At 41.9% G+C, this 17446-nt stretch overlaps 1 protein-coding gene across 5 annotated transcripts in view; it reads left to right on the top strand.

Annotated features, from left to right (window-relative positions):
- Positions 1–17446, top strand: part of LOC138833113 (protein unc-79 homolog) — a 238281-nt gene that overhangs the window by 206271 nt on the left and 14564 nt on the right. For all 5 annotated transcript variants that reach the window (XM_070031453.1, XM_070031455.1, XM_070031454.1 and 2 more), the window contains 5 exons: positions 3847–3951; positions 10719–10796; positions 13523–13612; positions 15541–15716; positions 16642–16828. In XM_070031453.1, the coding sequence (XP_069887554.1) occupies positions 3847–3951; positions 10719–10796; positions 13523–13612; positions 15541–15716; positions 16642–16828 (636 nt within the window). The remainder of the gene's footprint in view (positions 1–3846; positions 3952–10718; positions 10797–13522; positions 13613–15540; positions 15717–16641; positions 16829–17446) is intronic.

Here is a 17446-nt window from a genome sequence, read left to right as displayed (position 1 = left end):
TGGGCTCTTGATGGTTTTTTGTTGTTGTTGTTGTTGTTGTTGTTGTTTTTGGCCGGTTGTGGGCCTGAACTCTGGGCCTGGGCGCTGTCCCTTAGCTCTTCAGCTCAAGGCTGGCCCCCTACCATTTGAGCCACAGTGCCATTTCTGGACCTTTCTGATTATGTGGTGCTGAGGAATCATATCCAGTGCCTCATGTACACAAGGCCAGCACTCTACTGCTGAGCTACCTTACCAGCCTGAGCTCCTGCCTACCTGCCTATTATCAGGTGCTATGGCCTGAGTTGTCCAATTCCTGGCCTGGGATATATGGGTCGGGTTCTGGTGGGGTTTGGGCTTTTGGTTCTCTTGCCCTGGACACCCAGGTCTTTTGCTGTCACGGGGTGATTCCCAGGGGGTGCAGTTCCCTGTTTTACTCCCTCTGCTGAGGCATATGCTCAGCTTCTGACTTCAACCCGGAGGAGTTGGTTGTGTTGCTCAGGCACCGGATCCCCAGGCCTGGTCCTGGCTCCTGGTCCCTGGCCTGGGGCATGCTAGTTGGAACTGTGCTGCTGTGTATCCCACCTAGGCTACGCAGCCTGGAGTACACAGTTCAAGTTTCTTCCACTGTTGGCTGTTGTGACCCAGGGGCACTGTTCCTGGCTTGGGTGTTTCAGTTCCCTTTCCAGGGGTGCCCTTGATCTAGCCTGGCCGGCTGGGTGTGTTCCACGGGCTAGTGGAACTCTAGAATATTTCCCAGTTTTAGTGGGTCCTGTAGTCCAGGTGTTGGGGTAGGGGTTTCGGTCAAGGTCTGGGAGTTCCCACCAGCTCTGGTCTCCCTTGAGGGATACACTGTTCCCTGCGGGGTACTCACCCTGGAGCTAGTTGTTGTTTCTGTGCTATGTAGGTTGCTGGTTGCCGCTGCAATCAGAGTTCAGTTGCGATGCTTGAGGCCTGGGCCAGGCCGTGGTGGCTCTGCGTGTTTCTCCTCTGTCTCTGTTGATGCTGTTCAGGTCCGCGCCAGGGATGGGCCTCCAGCCTCCAGCCTCCGGCTGAGGGGTAGGGAAGGGGTCTCCATTCAGGTTCTGAGCGCTGGGGTTTGTCTTTGTTTGTGCTCTCTGAATCAGCACCAGTACCTTGCAGGTCTTCTGCTCTGGCGTTCTGTGGGCGACCCGTGTAGTTCTGGGTTTCCTGCCGTGGGGCTGAGTGGCCTTGGCAGGATGGAGGCCCTCTGCTCAGAGAGTGAGGGGTGGGGTTGGATCTTTGTGCAGGCTCCCAGCTTGGAGGTTTCTCTGTTCAGGGCAATCAGCAGGTCCGACACTGAGGTCCCTCAGGCATCTTCTGCATAGGTGATCTGCAGACAACCCCTTGTGTCTCTGGGGACTCTGGCAGCCCCTGACGGGGCCGGGCTGGCGTTGCCCTGCAGTCAGTAAAGGTTGAGGGAGGGGTCTTCACGCTCCTTTGTTCTGAAATTCTTCCTTTTCCTTTTTGTTTTTTTCCACCTCTTGTTTTTCTCTGGGTCTTTTGGTTGTTGTCAGTCTCTTGGGGAAATTAAGCATTGGAACTCGAACTCTCTTTTTGGTTGGAGAGAGCTGTGGCGTTTCCCTACTGTCCCTCCACCATCTTGGTCCCCCCTCCCAAAATTATTATTTATAGAAAGTTTCACTCCATAATATTTCTTTCTCATATGATAATGAAAAATATAAGAAATAGTTAAAAGCAAATCCATGCATTGAAAATAGAACCTCATGACCCAATTTTCTTGAAATGTAAATATTAGAAAACCTATTAATGTTACCAGGTTAAAAGGTTAAACTACAGTTGTTATTTTAGCAGATACAAAAAAATAAAGCATTCTTTGTTAATTTGACATGAACTCATCAAACTTGAGAACGTCTTTGACAAAAGCTCTACTAGAAGCCTCTAGCAAGCATTGTATTTAATGGTACATGTCAAATCATAAGTAACACAGGTTCCCCAAGGTCACTGCTTCTGTTCTTCTGGTGCTAGAGGCTCTACTGAGTTCAGCAAGACAGGACACTAAGGTATGAGGATTACAAAGGAAAAATACAAGTGTCATTTTTCACAGATGTGGTTAGAAATAAACCAGAAGGAATCTATAGATACATTTTTAGAACTTAAAAGAGACTTCCACGAAGATGCTAGATAAGTATAACCAAATCATTTGTTTTAAATTCAGCTACAAATTATTGTAAAATGTACTTCTAAAATATTACTTATTGCGGCAACAAAAAATAAACCTAACAAAAATTTGCAAGAATGTTACAGAGATAACTGGAAATTTTTATTGAGTAACACTCAAGCACACTAAATAATGGAGACAAACCTCATTTTCAAGGCTGAGGATGTGGTATAAATAACAAAGACAGCTTATCTCCTCAAAGCAATTTGTGAATTTATAATAATACCAATAAAAATTGTGGATTTTCTCTTCTGACATCAGTAAGAGAAATAATTTGAATCTGTCTTTCTCATTAACCTTTCAAAAGCTAAATAAAAAGTAAACAGTAGCCAGATGCCAGTTGCTCACACCTGTAATCCTAGCTACTAAGGAGTCTGAGATCTGAGGATCATGGTTCAAGCGAGCCTGGCAGAAAAGTCCATGAAACTCTTATCTCCAATAAACCACCAGAAAACCAGAAGTGGCACTGTGGCTCAAGTGGTAGAGTGCTTGCCTTGAGCTGAAGGGCTCAGGGACAGCGCCTAGGTCCAGAGTTCAAGCCCCATGACCACACACACACACACACACACACACACACACACACACACACACACACACACACACACACACACACACACACACACACACACACACACACACACACACACACCAGTATTTTCTGTTAAACTTCTTACAAGCACCAAAATGCTAACCAGATAGAGAAGAATTAATACAGAATCTCGGAGCACTCAGTACTGTAGAGTCGTGAGCCTTGCACTAAATGCTGGATTTGAGCTGGAATGTTTATCAGTCTGGAAGATGTGCTGAGAGGCTGAGCTGCCATATTGGAAGGTGCATGACTCCAGGGAGACTCACACACTTTTGGCTAGGCTATGAAGGAAAAATAACTCACAGGTAAACTTGGACAATAAAATACGCCCATTATGTTGAAATCAGTCTAATATGCCTCGGCAGAAGGACTGATTCTGTGAAATATTATTAAATGTTGAATTGAGAAACATTGTAGAAAGGTGAAGAAAACTAAATAGGACAGTGTGCTATAATGAAGGCATACGTGTGTAGGAAGGTGCAAAAACATACATGAAATAATAAGCCATAGATGCAGAATTGTGGTTATTTCAAGGAAGGGAGGAAAGGAGGAAAGAACACGTTATGGCATCTTCAGCTGTGTCTATAGTTTATTTATTATTTTAAATAGAATGAATCCATTAAGGTAAAATGCTGTTTAGTGAAGGTGGGGGAGAGGTCGTGCTTTCTTTTTCTGTATGCTTGGAGTGGCTCATGACAAAATAAGCTACATAGAGGTAAGGAGACTTTTTGTAACATTGTACATTTTTCTCAGTCATTTTGAGTAAAAAAGTACTTTTAGTTTTGCTTGATAATGTCCTGATGGCTAAGAACCAAATCCTATAGTTTTAATATTTACGATATAGTCTGTTGTTTCATACTAATAAATTATATGTCTTCATTGCTTCAGTGGACTCATTAAATGTATAAAATGTCTCATTCTTTTTTAAGCTTTAATTTGACTTTTTCAAGACAATTTACTGCACTTAAAAATACTGTTTTTAATTCTTGGCCTGTGAATTTTTAGAAGCTCCTTTGACATGATCTACTCTAACTGAATTTTTTGAATTCTTACCTCTTCTATTTTGTTTTTTATGTAGGAACGGGATAAATTCTACTTGTCTCGTAGTGTTGTTCTAGAACTTCTACAGGCCCTAAAGCTCAAGTCCCCTTTGCCAGATACAAATCTCCTTCTGCTTGTCCAGGTAAGCTATGCTGTTTATACAACTTTTCATGAGATCACAGATATTTGGAAAACAAATAAGGGAGGTATGGGCCTAGTGATGAGAAATAATGTCTAGTGAGGAGAAATAGTGAGTGTTACAGGAGCAACGAACTAATACAAGGTACTCAGCACTTCCACCAGCTAAAAGAGCCAAAAAAAGAAAAAAGCAGTTGTTAGGTTTCTCCTTGTGTGGAATAGTTCTGTGAGGTATGAACAGAAGATTGAAACGAACATTTCTGTCCTCAAGGGATTTGTAGTGCAGTGATGGCTCTCTCAGCACAGCGGAGACAAAGGGGAGTCAAAAGAGGGGCAGCAGGCTGAGGGTTGAGTCACCGCATCTGTGATGGCCATGGTGGATGGCTGTATCCTTCAAGTGTACCGAGCTATGCCAGGTGTGCTGTATCAGTCAGGTGTGCTGAGGCCAGGGCAGGAGGTAGGTGTGAGCCAGCTTCTGTGGATCCATGGAGACCAGGGGCTTGCACACATCCAGGCCAGACTCTGGAGGATTGTCACTGCTGATGCTCTTGGATGTAGGTTGCTTCTGAGGAGCTGGAGCCCTTCAGCAGCAAGGCAGGCACGCAGGGTTGGATCACTCGAGACAGGCTCTGACTAGTACCGTGAGAAAGGGATGCAAACAAAATCTCGTGGGGCAGTTGAGAGCAGGAAGACTCCCACCTCCAGTACGGTGAAGTTAGGAAAGACTTCCTGAAGGAAATGGCGTGCCAGCTGGGTCACAGGGGATTGGTGGGTGCAGGCAAATGACTTTACCTGCCGTAGTTGTTCAGCCCAGAAGTGGACTGGCTTCAAGGAGTAGGGAGGGGTAGGCCCAACAGCCTACACCTGGGAGCTGCGCCCATGCTTTACTCCCGAAATTGCCCTCCACCTTGAGCGGAGCACACGGGCGTGGCCGGTCTGCCTGGGGCTTGGCACGCCACACCGTGAGGGCTGGAGGCTGGTTTTCTGTGAAGTGTGTTCACGGGCGTGGCCGGTCTGCCTGGGGCTTGGCACTCCGCACCGTGAGGGCTGGAGGCTGGTTTTCTGTGAAGTGTGTTCACGGGCGTGGCCGGTCTGCCTGGGGCTTGGCACTCCGCACCGTGAGGGCTGGAGGCTGGTTTTCTGTGAAGTGTGTTCACGGGCGTGGCAGGTCTGCCTGGGGCTTGGCACTCCGCACCGTGAGGGCTGGAGGCTGGTTTTCTGTGAAGTGTGTTAGTCAGCTGTAATAAGCACTTCTCACCCCATAACAGAAGAACCATGGACAGTTTAAATCACCCCGTACTTAGGGAAAATCACGAAAACAATGATTTTTGCATCAAAGTCAGGTGACTAAATAACAATAAAATTCGCTTCAGGAGGAAAGAAAGCAAAAAGTAGACCCTTCTAAGTGAATTTTATGAATTTTCATCTGCCATTTCCAATGTAACATTTTCATCGTTTTTGGTTGGTTGGTTGGTTGGTTGGTTGGAGGTAGGGTCTCTTTTTGTATCCCAGGCTAGCCTCCCTTTTGATTTCTTTCTGCCTCTGGCTCCTGAGTACTGTGATTATATTTCAGCTTTTATGAACAATAATAACAGCATATATGCATATATGTATATATACACACATATACACATAGTTACATATATGTGTGGATATATATATATATATATATATATATATATATATATATATACACATATATGACTCAGGTTGGCTGAGTGCCACTGACTCATGCTTGTAACCCTAGCTACTCAAGAGGCTGAAGCCTGTAGGATAGAGTTCAAAGCCAGCCAGCCTGGCCAGAAATGTCTGTGAATTCTGTTTCCAATTAGCCAGCAAAATGCCAGACTAGAGGCATGGCTCACATGGCAGAGCTCCAGCTGTGAACAAGAAAGCAGAGTAAGAGCATGAGGTGCTGAGTTTAGGCCCTAGCACAAAGAACCAAAAACAAAACAAAAAAAAAATGATTTAGGTTAGAGAGGTATTTTGGAGACACTGAGATCCAGCACATGAAGAACAACTTTATAAACAATTTCAACTTTCTCTAACAAAATAAATATGAAGCATTATGCCATTTTGAAGTAATAACACATTCTTTGTCCATCCGCTCTTAGGGTAAATACTTTCCTTTCCTAATAAGAGAAATGAATGTGGGGCATCGCTTATATGAGCAGTTCCCTTTTTCTTCCCGAGGTCCTGCCCAAGCCATGGAGAGAGGACTTCTATGCAGCATCTCTCTCTTTATGAGCAGTTCATCTCTCTGCAGTTTCCCAGTCCCTTTACTCTTGCCTTTGACTGCTGAGGCCCGTTCTCTGGAGAACGGAGGAGGAGATGGCCTGCTATCTCAGTAACTTCCCTAGCAATCTAGGCTAGACATGTGGGGAAGTTTTCACCTTACTGATGGACAGGGCCAGCTCCCAGCACTTGGGTAACCAAGCTCACAGTAAGGACAGAATGGTGGTCAAAGCCAGACAGTAACTTTCTTCATGGATATTTGTGATCATGATTGAAAGACAATAAGCAAAAACAGAAAAGAAGGGATAATTGGGAAGAAGAACTCCCATAGATAATCCCTCATGGTGCTACAGTTTCTCCAATGATAGGGTCCAGTCATTTTTTGAACCTGATTAGGAACTACTAGGGCACTTCCTGTGTAAATAGATGGATGAGTTTACTGAAACGAGCCCTGAGCCCTTCATGTTCTTCTTATCCTAGCTATAACATACCTTTGTTGTTTACCAAACATTTACACAGGAATGTGGGGCAGGGACAAATGATTTCTAAATATTTCAAGACAGTAGCAGAGAACAGTCATTTTTCAATTCCTAGAAACTCTTCTTCGAGGCCTGGCATCATGGGAAATTCCCCAGCCAAATATATCATGATTGTCTAACCATGACTTCTGCTGTTTGTTTTTACTTGCAAATCAGGTGGCTTTAAATACTCATGTGATTTTTTTCCCAAACAAATAGAAGCAAATAGACAGAAAAGGAAAAAAAATTGCCAACTGTCAGGATATGCCTCTCCCTATGCACTTGAGACAGATGCATTGTTAAATTACTTTAATTCAAATTTATTGACATTTTCCCCTTAGCTTGCAATATTCTCTTTTGCTGGTTTACTGTAGATACTTGATGTATTTGTTACTGTAATTGTTCTTGAGACAGATTAAAGGAAAGCATTCTACTAGATCAATAATAACCCATTGAAAATCACAAAGACTAACTTCAAATCAAAATGAATTCCCTTGGTTCCTCTTGTGTCTTAAGAGTAAATATACTGGGCTGGGAAGGTGGCTCAGTGGTAGAGTGCTTGCCTTGCATGCCTGAGGCCCTGGGTTCGATTTCTCAGCACCACATAAGCAAAAAGAAAAAAGCTAGAAGTGGCGCTGTGGCTCAAGTGGTAGAGCGCTAGCCTTGAGCTGAAGAGCTGAGGGACAGCACCCAGGCCCAGAGTTCAGGCCCTATGACCGGACCCCCCCCCCCAAAAAAAGAGTATATATACTACTAATTTGCATGTACCTTTCCCACACTGTGGGATATACCTGCATATTCAACTTATGAGAAATCATGTTGGCAAAATGCTTTCTTTTAAAAATAGGTTAGTTGTGGGCTGGAAGACAAAGAAATGGCAGAGGTACAGACATTGTTTTTAATTCACAGAGTCACTGTTGAGTGGCATTTTGAGTATTAGTTGAGTTAGTAATGATCTGATCACTGTGGGACCTAAAGTAGAGAAACTATTTTAGGTATCATTTTGATAGAATTCAGTAATGACACATAATGGATATCGTGTTACTTCGGTATTCTTTTGTACCCATACACAAGTGCATATTTCAGTGGCAGATTTCTCTGTGAAAGTACAGACTTTTTACTTCAACAGCAATGTAATTGTCCCGCCCATTTGAGTTATAGCTTTGCACTTTGAGCAGTTCTATACAATTATAAAAGTGCTTCTTCCAAGTTCATCATTGGAACCTCTAGTTAAATGAAGACACAAAGACTTACTAAGGTTTTAGTTGTAGCTATACTGTAAAAATAAACCTGATTAAAGTACATGGATGAAAATGAATAACGAACTTTCTTAGAGAATCATACACCTGTATTTCTTTTTGAGTAAAATTAATTTGGAAGTGATTTTTTTTCATTCTGATCATAAACGTCATCACCAATCAGACATTTGAATCTGGGCTCAGATCCTGACCACCGTAGGTGGCTACTGAGCATACTGACAATGTGCACCCACAGTGTCTTGGTCTCCACTGGGTACGGCATGTGGCAAAAGCACCTCCTGAAGCAAGATACCAGAAGTTGAACTGTTGCTTCTCATAAATCCTAGCTTACTCCCAAGGACCACCAGATGTGCAAGCATAGCTGGAAGAGCCTAGCATGTTCAACTGTCCCTAAAGTTCTTCTAAGCCCTTTACCTCCCATGGTTCTTATGTCCATGCCCCCTGTGGCCTCTTTTGGCTGTGCAGTCTCATTTCTGTTATAGAGAAATCAATATTAATGCTGTGTCCACATAGAAGTTTTGGAACATAGTTACAAGTTGTCTGTCTGAGCTTGCAGACTTGGATGGCTTTGGAAGATAACGTTTTGAAGGAGAACTGTGCCATTTGTACCAGAAGGTTGTGTTGGGAATGTTCCTTCTTCTCATTCTATTCTTCTGTCAGATATTATTTGTGTCACTTTTAACCTACAAGATTTAGCTAAAGTCAAAGGCTTTACCATTTTAAACCTGATTTAGTATTTTTCTTTGCTTTTTCATTTTTATTTTTGGTTGGTCATGGGGCTTGAACTCTGGGCCTGAGTGCTGTTCCTGAGCTCTTCAGCTCGAGGCTAGCACTCTACCACTTGAGCCACAGCGCCACTTCTGGCTTTTTCTGTTTATGTGGTGCTGAGGAATTGAACCCAGGGCCTCATGCATGCGAGGCAAGCACTCCACCACTGAGCCACTTTCCCAGCCGAGTATTTTTCTTTTCTTATTTCATTAGAAATAAATCCAAATTAGACAAAAGACATAAGTATACCTGGATAAAATAATGAAGTTTTTTTTAGATAGTCCCATGATGTTCCCAGATATTCCTTTCTTTGCCAATTCAGAGTAAATGATCAAACAGTATCTTCTGCTTCCTGTAATAGTATTTGAGGCAAATGGAAATGACAAAATATTCACATCAAAGACTGTTGCACTTCTTGTCATGTAAAACTGAGAGCAGCTCTGCTGGCTGACCTCTTATCAACTTCCTTACTTACAGCTATATATGTTTCATGAGCAGCCACGCCACTTACAGTTGAAGACAAATAGTTGGTCTCAGAAGGCCTCTGGCTGAGAACTTCACCTTGCTGACCATTAATACTGCTTAGATTTGAGTCTAAGCAGAAATCAGCACTTTGCTCATTTCTCTTCCATTGTCCCAGAGCTCCTAATCAAGCCTCCATAATATGTTCTGTATGACCCCAGTTTATAGTTTTTGAGGGACAAAGCCTGCCTAGATTCATTTTTAGTTTTGACCCACCTAGCTTCCCCATGTCTTCTAAATAAATGAGAAAGAAGCACTATTATGGTTGAAACTTCTTCAGAGACTAAACTCTGTATAGAAAGAGTTTCACAACCCAAAGTTTGTGGGACCACTGGTAAGAGACCAAAAGAGAGAAAGTAAACAGATCATCGTTCATGGCAAACTTTGCAGACTTTATCTAACTTGCTTCCCAAAAACCATAAATAAATAGCTGAATGTCTTTTTTTTGGCGGGGGGGGGCGCGGTTGTGGGGCCTGGGCTCTGTCCCTCAGCTCTTCAGCTCAAGGCTAGCGCTCTACCACTTGAGCCACAGCGCCACTTCCGGCTTTTTTCTTTTTTTGCTTATGTGGTACTGAGGAATCAAACCCAGGGCCTCATGCATGCAAGGCAAGCACTTTACCACTGAGCCACCTTCCCAGATCCTGAATGTCTTATTGAGTAAGAAACACTTGTCAAATCTGTAATAAAGAAAATGAAATGATAATCTGGCAGATTCCATCCTCATTATGATCTCATCATAACTGATTAATTTCTTCATTTCATAAATTCATCGTGAGTCCTCTGGGATGCCAGACACTTGGCTAATGCTGTGTCTGTTTCATCGAGGCTGCGCTCTTCCGAAGAGCTTGTTACAGGTTGTGAAACAGATTTCTGTGTCACTCAGTCTAATGCACTGACCATGACAGTGGAAGTGTGTGAGAATTCCCACCGGCGCAGGGAGCAGGAGTTTACCTTACTTTACCTAAGGGCTTACCTTAGCACAGATGATGCCCATGAATGAAGTGGGAGGGGAAAGGCAAGACATGGAGCATCATGAAGGGAAGAAACACTTTTAGTTAGAGTGCTCACTCTAAGGATGATTTTTTTCTGTTTTGACTCTGAGTATATGCTGTAATGATAGAATTCATGAAAATCTAACAATCTGCACCAACAGGAAACTGTAGAGAAGTGCTTCAGAATGAATGGAATGACCCCAGAATAACTCAGACAATACTGACACCTTTTCTGTTTTCTTTGATTGAATGTACCATTTCCTTAACACTTACATTTCTGGGCAAAGTAAGAATGGGCATGTTCAGCTGGTTCTGGGCTGATAGGAATGAACTATTGTGACTAGGGAATCTTGTGTATTTAGGCCAGTCTATCCCAAAAGTAAACACTAATGAATTTAAGCTATGTTAATGAAATTATAAATTACTTATTACTGTCCAAGTGCTCTTAAAATAATTACCCTTTCAATTTTTTATTAGTTTATTTGTGCAGATGCTGGAACCAAACTAGCTGAGTCAACAATCCTGAGCAAGCAGATGATAGCCTGTGTACCCGGAGTAAGTCCTGACCAAATTAATTGTCTTTATTTTTCTGTTTCATGGAATAGGACATAAGAATGTAGGCTTTAGACTCACATCAGGGTTTGAGACCTACCATCACTAGCTGTGTGATGATAGGAAAATTATTGAGCCTATGCTTATTTGATTGTATGATTATTTGTTTCATTTATAGATAAGATGTAAGATGGTAAAAAGACACTATAAATTATACAGGGTTAGGACTGATTGAGAAAACACATGTAAAGTATATTAACACATGCAGCAGGTGCTGGCTAAATGTTATTTATCAAGAATGATACTCACATGTATGACTTATAGTTGGATATTCTGTTCCTCATATTCTGGAATTGTAATTAATACACAATGAAAATGTTGTTCTTAAATCCTTATCCATACTTGAGACTGTTTCTGTATGACAGATTTCTGAGGGTAGAATGACTAGATTGTGATTTTGAAAGAGTTCTTGGTAGTAGCATACAAGACACTCTGAGATAGAATTCCAGCTCTCAGCAACTTAACGCAAAAGAACTTTGTTCAAATGGGTTCACGTGGCAACCTGATTAGCAGGGGAAGGGGAGGTGCCACATAGATGCATATAGGGTTGGGTTCCTTCCAGCATATGCATCCCTTTGGGTCAATGGACAGGTTGGGAAACAGAAGTGAGTAAGGTACATGGACAGCTTTTCTGAGTCAGGGCTAGAAGTACTTGGTTCTTCTTATATCTTCTTATATCCCATTGGCTGGAACCTAGTTACCTATCCACTGTGTGCTTGGAGAAGAAAAGTTCTAGCACACTCACTGTTTCTTCATTGATCAATTCTTTAGAGCTCAGTATTTTCTACCTGTGTGATTGCTAACTAAAAAGTAGTAATACTCCTTCTATATAAAAGGTTTATCAAAATCAGTAAGTAGACAGGTGCTGGTGGCTCACACCTATAATCTTAGCTACTCAGAAGGCTGAGTTCCTTTTTAGTAACTTGTATTTCCCAAATTTTCTACAAGTGTGTATTATTTCTATAAGAAATACAACACCAAAGTCAGATACATTTTGAAGAATTGGATATTATTTATTTCATGTGTTTGAGGTTAGTATAGATTTTGAACTCCTTATTATCATTTTTCCTACTGAAATAAATATAAATATTCTGAAACCAATGGAGCTTGACTCTTCATGATTTTTCAAACACATCTAAGGTTGTAACTATGGTTTAAAAAGTTCACAAAGTGGGGGGGAAAGTTCCCAAAGGAGGGGATTGGAAATTTTGTGCCTTGTTTGATAAGTGTAGATAGTTCCTTGACAGTCCCCTGACCACAACATAGTTTCTCCTGACCATAAGGCTTTTTTTTTTATTGGATGTAGACATTATCTCTAGAGCAAAGTAGCTATGTAATTTTTGCTCTTATTTCTTGAAAATCGTGCTCAAAAAGCAAATATTGAATAATGCTCCTAGTAATTATGTTCTGACATTTGCCTAGTTGAGCTGGTATAAAATATTGCTGATGAAAGAAACAAATCCCTTTTAAGAAATTCAAGAACTGAATCTGTGCTTCTATTTGAATGATGTGTGAAAGGTCAGAGAAAATGGAATAAATCAGGGAAAATACTTTTTTTTGCACTGAAGGATTCATATTGCAAAAGCAGGAAAACAATAACCTTTTATAATTCCTTCACTTGATTTAAATTAAAAGAAGGAAACCTTAGAATGTATGAAATGCTTGGAAAACACTCTGACAGACTGCCAGCGACCTTATTTTACTGTTTGTTATCGTGTCAGAAGAGCTGACAGGCGTAACATTCTAGAAGAGAGAGGAGGCGATGTAGCTCAGTGCTGTGCAGATTTACATGAATATGGGGAAATGAGAGCCACTGGGTGAGCTAGTTAAGTATATAATGTTCCAGATTTCCTAAAAAGGTCCACAGAGGCCTTTAGCATAGTGTTCACATGACTTCAAAGACTGCCTGCTTTTGATCCACATTATATCCAGCCTGGTGTGTGGGTTCTCTCACGCAGCCTGTCAGTTTATTTTCCTTTGCTTTGCTTCTGATCCCAAATTCTCCGCATTACCCTGAGAGAGCATCTTCGTGCCATTTAGTAACTTTAAACAGAAGCGTGCTTTTTTATTTCCTATTAAAATCTTCCCAATATACTTCAAGTTATGTAAAGAAGATTACTGGTTTCTGCTTTCATTTATTCCTAGTGAACACTGGACTAGAATTCATCTATCTACTTATAGTGTGCCTTGCGTGTATATAAAGTGAAGCTGTGTCTTGACTCCAACATAAGAATTTTTGACTCAGTAACAACAATGTGTCTCATGTATAAAGATGCACACACATGTGTGTATGTGTGTGTATAATGAGATTTAAGATTCCGATGGCAGTATTTGGTAGTGCATAGTTATGGGAATGTTAGACTTTCCCAGAGCGCTGCAGTAGTTTGGGGTGATAATAACATTAGCTAGGCTGAATCTTTGTGTATAAACCAGTTTAAAAACAGGCAAACAAAAATCACTTTGATGACCCAGAAGAAATAGCATTTAACTCGGTCTCCTACAGGCCTCTCTTGTTTCTTTGTCCTCTCCCATAAACATCATAACAATTTTTGTCCAGACTACAAACAGATAATCACAAACTACGCTGAGAGTAGTAGAGTGAGTAGGAAATCCAGGAAATAGAATAACTCCTCCGTAAACAGTGTACCAGCCGTGTTCTCGTGTTTCAGTGTGGGACAGCAGCGATGGAGTGCATGAGGCAGTATATCAGCGAAGTGCTGGATTTCATGGCTGACATGCACACACTAACCAAACTGAAGGTAAGATGGCTTCCACATGCTCATCTCCGGTTTTTAGAGAATTAAGCGGACCATATGGGAATTCACTTCTACTTGGGTGGGTAGCTGGGATGCTGTTGATTAAACAAACCCATGACTTAAGTCTGAAGAAATGAGATCCAATTCGGCATAAAAGGAATGAAGAAAGGAAAGGAAGGCCAAATGGTATCAGCTTTGTTCACATCCTTCTTTGGCTATTTGTTCTGTTTTTACAATGTCTTTATTGTGATATCTATTACCTCCATTTTACAAATGTAGACAGAGAGACTTTGGTCAAAATCTACTGCTAAATGGTAGTCAGAACTGAATCTAAAACTGTTGTGATTCCCAATCCATTCCTTTTTACTGTGCCACAGAGTTATTTGAGGACATTGAGTTTTGATTTCCTCATTTGACTGACACCTCCCTCGCCTTATTTTACAAGGTTGTAATAAGATAACATTGGCAAAGAGATTTTCCTAAACCTTAACCCTTTGTAAGCCATTTCTCATATTATCTGAGTTTCAACTATCTCCTTTAAGAAAATATTTGAAGAAGAAGCAAAGAACAAAGTTTAATTTGCATATGGACAGAATCCCACCGAAGTTGTTGTACTTGATCAGTTTTTGGGGTGGTGGTAGAATGGATTGCTGATTTAAGTCTACTTCTGCATGACTTGACTAGAGAATGAAAAGATTAGTGGTGCTAGAGATTTGAGAGAGCCTTGGACAGAGGCAGATGAGAACAGCCAAATCTCAATCTGACACTAAATGATTCCCCTCTGATAAACAAAGAGCTCAGTGATCTCAGAGTCCAGCAGCTAAAATGATTGTTTCTTCTCTGAGATCAACTTTTAGACCCTTCTCAGTTAATCAGGGTGTTTCCAAGGTGCAACAGAGGAAAAACAACAACAACAACAACAACAACAAAAACTTAAGCCTATCGTTTCTCACCTTGTCTCAGCCCAGTCATTTCTATCATTGGTTACATACCGGTTTCTGATCACTGAATCAGGTCACCCTTGCTTAAATGACTGATGCATAAAAGGAAACAGTTATTACCAAACTTTGGAACTTGTTTTCAGATGCTTTGAAAATATTAACAATATCCATAATGGTGAAAATATTGGGTGCCATAAACATAGTCCAACTCTCTGGTTTTACATATTAGGAAACTAGCCAGAAAGATCAACGGCAAGTGGCTTATCAAAGGCCACGTGGCTGATGGGGACAGAAAGAGATGTAGAACCTAGGCCTCAAATCCCTGAACAAAGCAAGCTTTCAAAACGAATTCAGCAAATCTATACCGAGTACCAGTACAGCCTGGCACTGTTTTCAGCATTGGATTGCAGTGATGAGCAAAACAGCTAGAGTAGCTGCCCTCATTTAATTTATAGTTTAAGACTGGAGGTGTGGCTCAAATGGTAAAACACCTGCCTAGCAAGCACAGAGCCCTTTGTTCAAACTCAGTACTGCCATGAAACAAATTATAGTCCACTAGGAGGACAAATTTAATGAAGTAAAATTGTGATTTTCACAGTTGCTACAGAGAATAGGTAAGTCAGTAGCACGGACCCAGCCAGGAAGCTCAGGCAAGGCTTCCTGAGAAAGTGACACTTGACATAAAATTTAAATGATTTGGGGAAGAGAGGCAAGAGGAGCATTTCAGGCAGAGGGAAGGTGGGAGGGAAGGGACGTAGTATAGAACCAGTGTGACTGGAGCTCAGATGGATGAAGAGGAGGCTGCAGAGGCTGCAGTGGTCAGTCACTAGCACTCTATAAACCATGCTAAGAAATGTTTCTCTCTTATCCTCAGTACTACTGGAAGCCAGTGAAGCTTCAATAGGTGTGTGCTTGGCGTGCTGATCGGAGGGATAGACTCCTCACCTCCAGGTAGACGCCCGAGTGACAAAGTAATGCTTGGTTTTACAGAGCCACATGAAAACGTGCTCCCAGCCTCTGCATGAAGATACCTTTGGTGGACATCTGAAAGTTGGCCTGGCTCAGATTGCAGCTATGGAAATCTCCAGGGGCAACCACCGGGATAACAAAGCTGTGATCCGCTACCTGCCATGGCTCTATCACCCTCCTTCTGCCATGCAGCAAGGGTAAGACTTCTGGGATGAGGATAAATAAGACCACAGCAAGCCTGAGTTTCCTGAGGCCCAGTCCTCACACACGTGAATGTACTGAAGATTTCTGCGTGTGAAATAGATTGGTTAGGAAGACTAAAGTTAGGGCCCATCCCTGTATTCACTTGCTGACCCTGACCACTTCGTGATATCCTGCCTGAAAAGGAAATTTGCTCCTTTACATACGAACATCCCAATAGTCTTCATAGGCAATGAAAATTTATAAAGTTTTAACTCGGGATTTCATCTAATCACTAGGTATGAACCAATCACATCATGTTACCTGTGGGTTCAAGCCATGTAATAGGTAGCTGGAACAAAAGCCACAGTAGGGATGAAATGGAGTACAAGGAGGTGCAGGTCCCTGATCAGGGCTCTACAGGGGCTGAAGAAGAAGGGGACACACAGAGTTCCATGGGAACTCCGAGCAAGCTAGAACCTGCTGCTTTGCTTGGCATCCTTCCTGTAAAGGAAGGGATTGGAATTATAGGCAAGGAGAGCAGCAGGGTAAAATTGTTAGGGACAGGGAAATGTGTGGCTGGGTGTATGTCTGCTCTCTATTCCCATCCCTCTAAAGGATATCAGGTGCTTTCTGACAAGAAAAAAGGAAAGGATTCAGAAACAGAAGCCAGTTAGAGAGGTGACCAGATTATTGAAGAACGATTCTGCAGCTTGTGTCACCAATGGCTGCTCCTTGCTCAAGAAGCTAAGATCCAGGATTAGAGCTGAAAATAAGAGAAAGAGATAATCTGGTTGACACTGTGCCTTGGTGTTTCACAACATAATTGCCTACAAGACTGCTTTTACTTTGTTAATTCCTCCCTTCAATAGGCATTCTGTGGGCACTCAATGAAACAGAATCTATAAAAATCATCTCTAATGCTTCCTTCCTCCCAACTAGACCGAAAGAATTCATCGAGTGTGTCTCCCACATCCGTTTGCTGTCCTGGCTGCTTCTGGGTTCCCTCACGCATAATGCGGTGTGTCCCAATGCCTCCTCTCCTTGCCTCCCCATCCCTCTGGATGCAGGTTCTCATATTGCAGACCATCTCATTGTCATCCTGATTGGATTTCCAGAGCAATCAAAGGTAAGTGATTTCTGCAAGATTGGAACCATATTTATATGCATGGAAATTGCTAATGGAAGCTCTTATCAACCAATTACGTTTCTTCTGAGAAGTAAATGTACCTTATCGCTTGCCCTCCTGTAAATGTTAGAAAAGCAACTTTGGGCTAATGCTTTATTTAAAGTTGTTTATATTCCTAGACTGTCTTTTCTCCTCCTAAATTGCTTACTTTTATGAAGATAAATTATGGGGCAAGCCAGTGCTGGTTTTCCCTGGCATTTCTGTCTCCAAACAATGAGAAACAAAAGGCTAAGAATACAGGAGAATTTTATGACCAGTTTCTAGAACCAAGGATGAAATGGAGGGAAATAGCACTCTAATTCTTCTTACACTATATCTTTTCAAATCAAACCTCTGGGGATACATAGAAATACAGCACGAATGCAAGGCTAGGAAAGAGCTCAGTAAAGCACACTCTGGAATAACCTACCCAGATGGACTTTCAAACTTGTAGTGATAGATGATATGCTTAAGAGAATGAAGTAAACCTCAGGTAGGCATCGATCATGAATCTGTACATGCAAACAAGATGCCACTAACCTGCTGTACAGGGAACCAAGGGCTTTTCCCTGAGCTTAG

Source organism: Dipodomys merriami, unplaced genomic scaffold (assembly GCF_024711535.1).
Source record: "Dipodomys merriami isolate MVZ:Mamm:240054 unplaced genomic scaffold, mDipMer1.0.p SCAF_200, whole genome shotgun sequence".
NCBI lineage: Eukaryota > Metazoa > Chordata > Mammalia > Rodentia > Heteromyidae > Dipodomys > Dipodomys merriami.
This window is presented reverse-complemented; position numbering and strand designations above follow the sequence as displayed.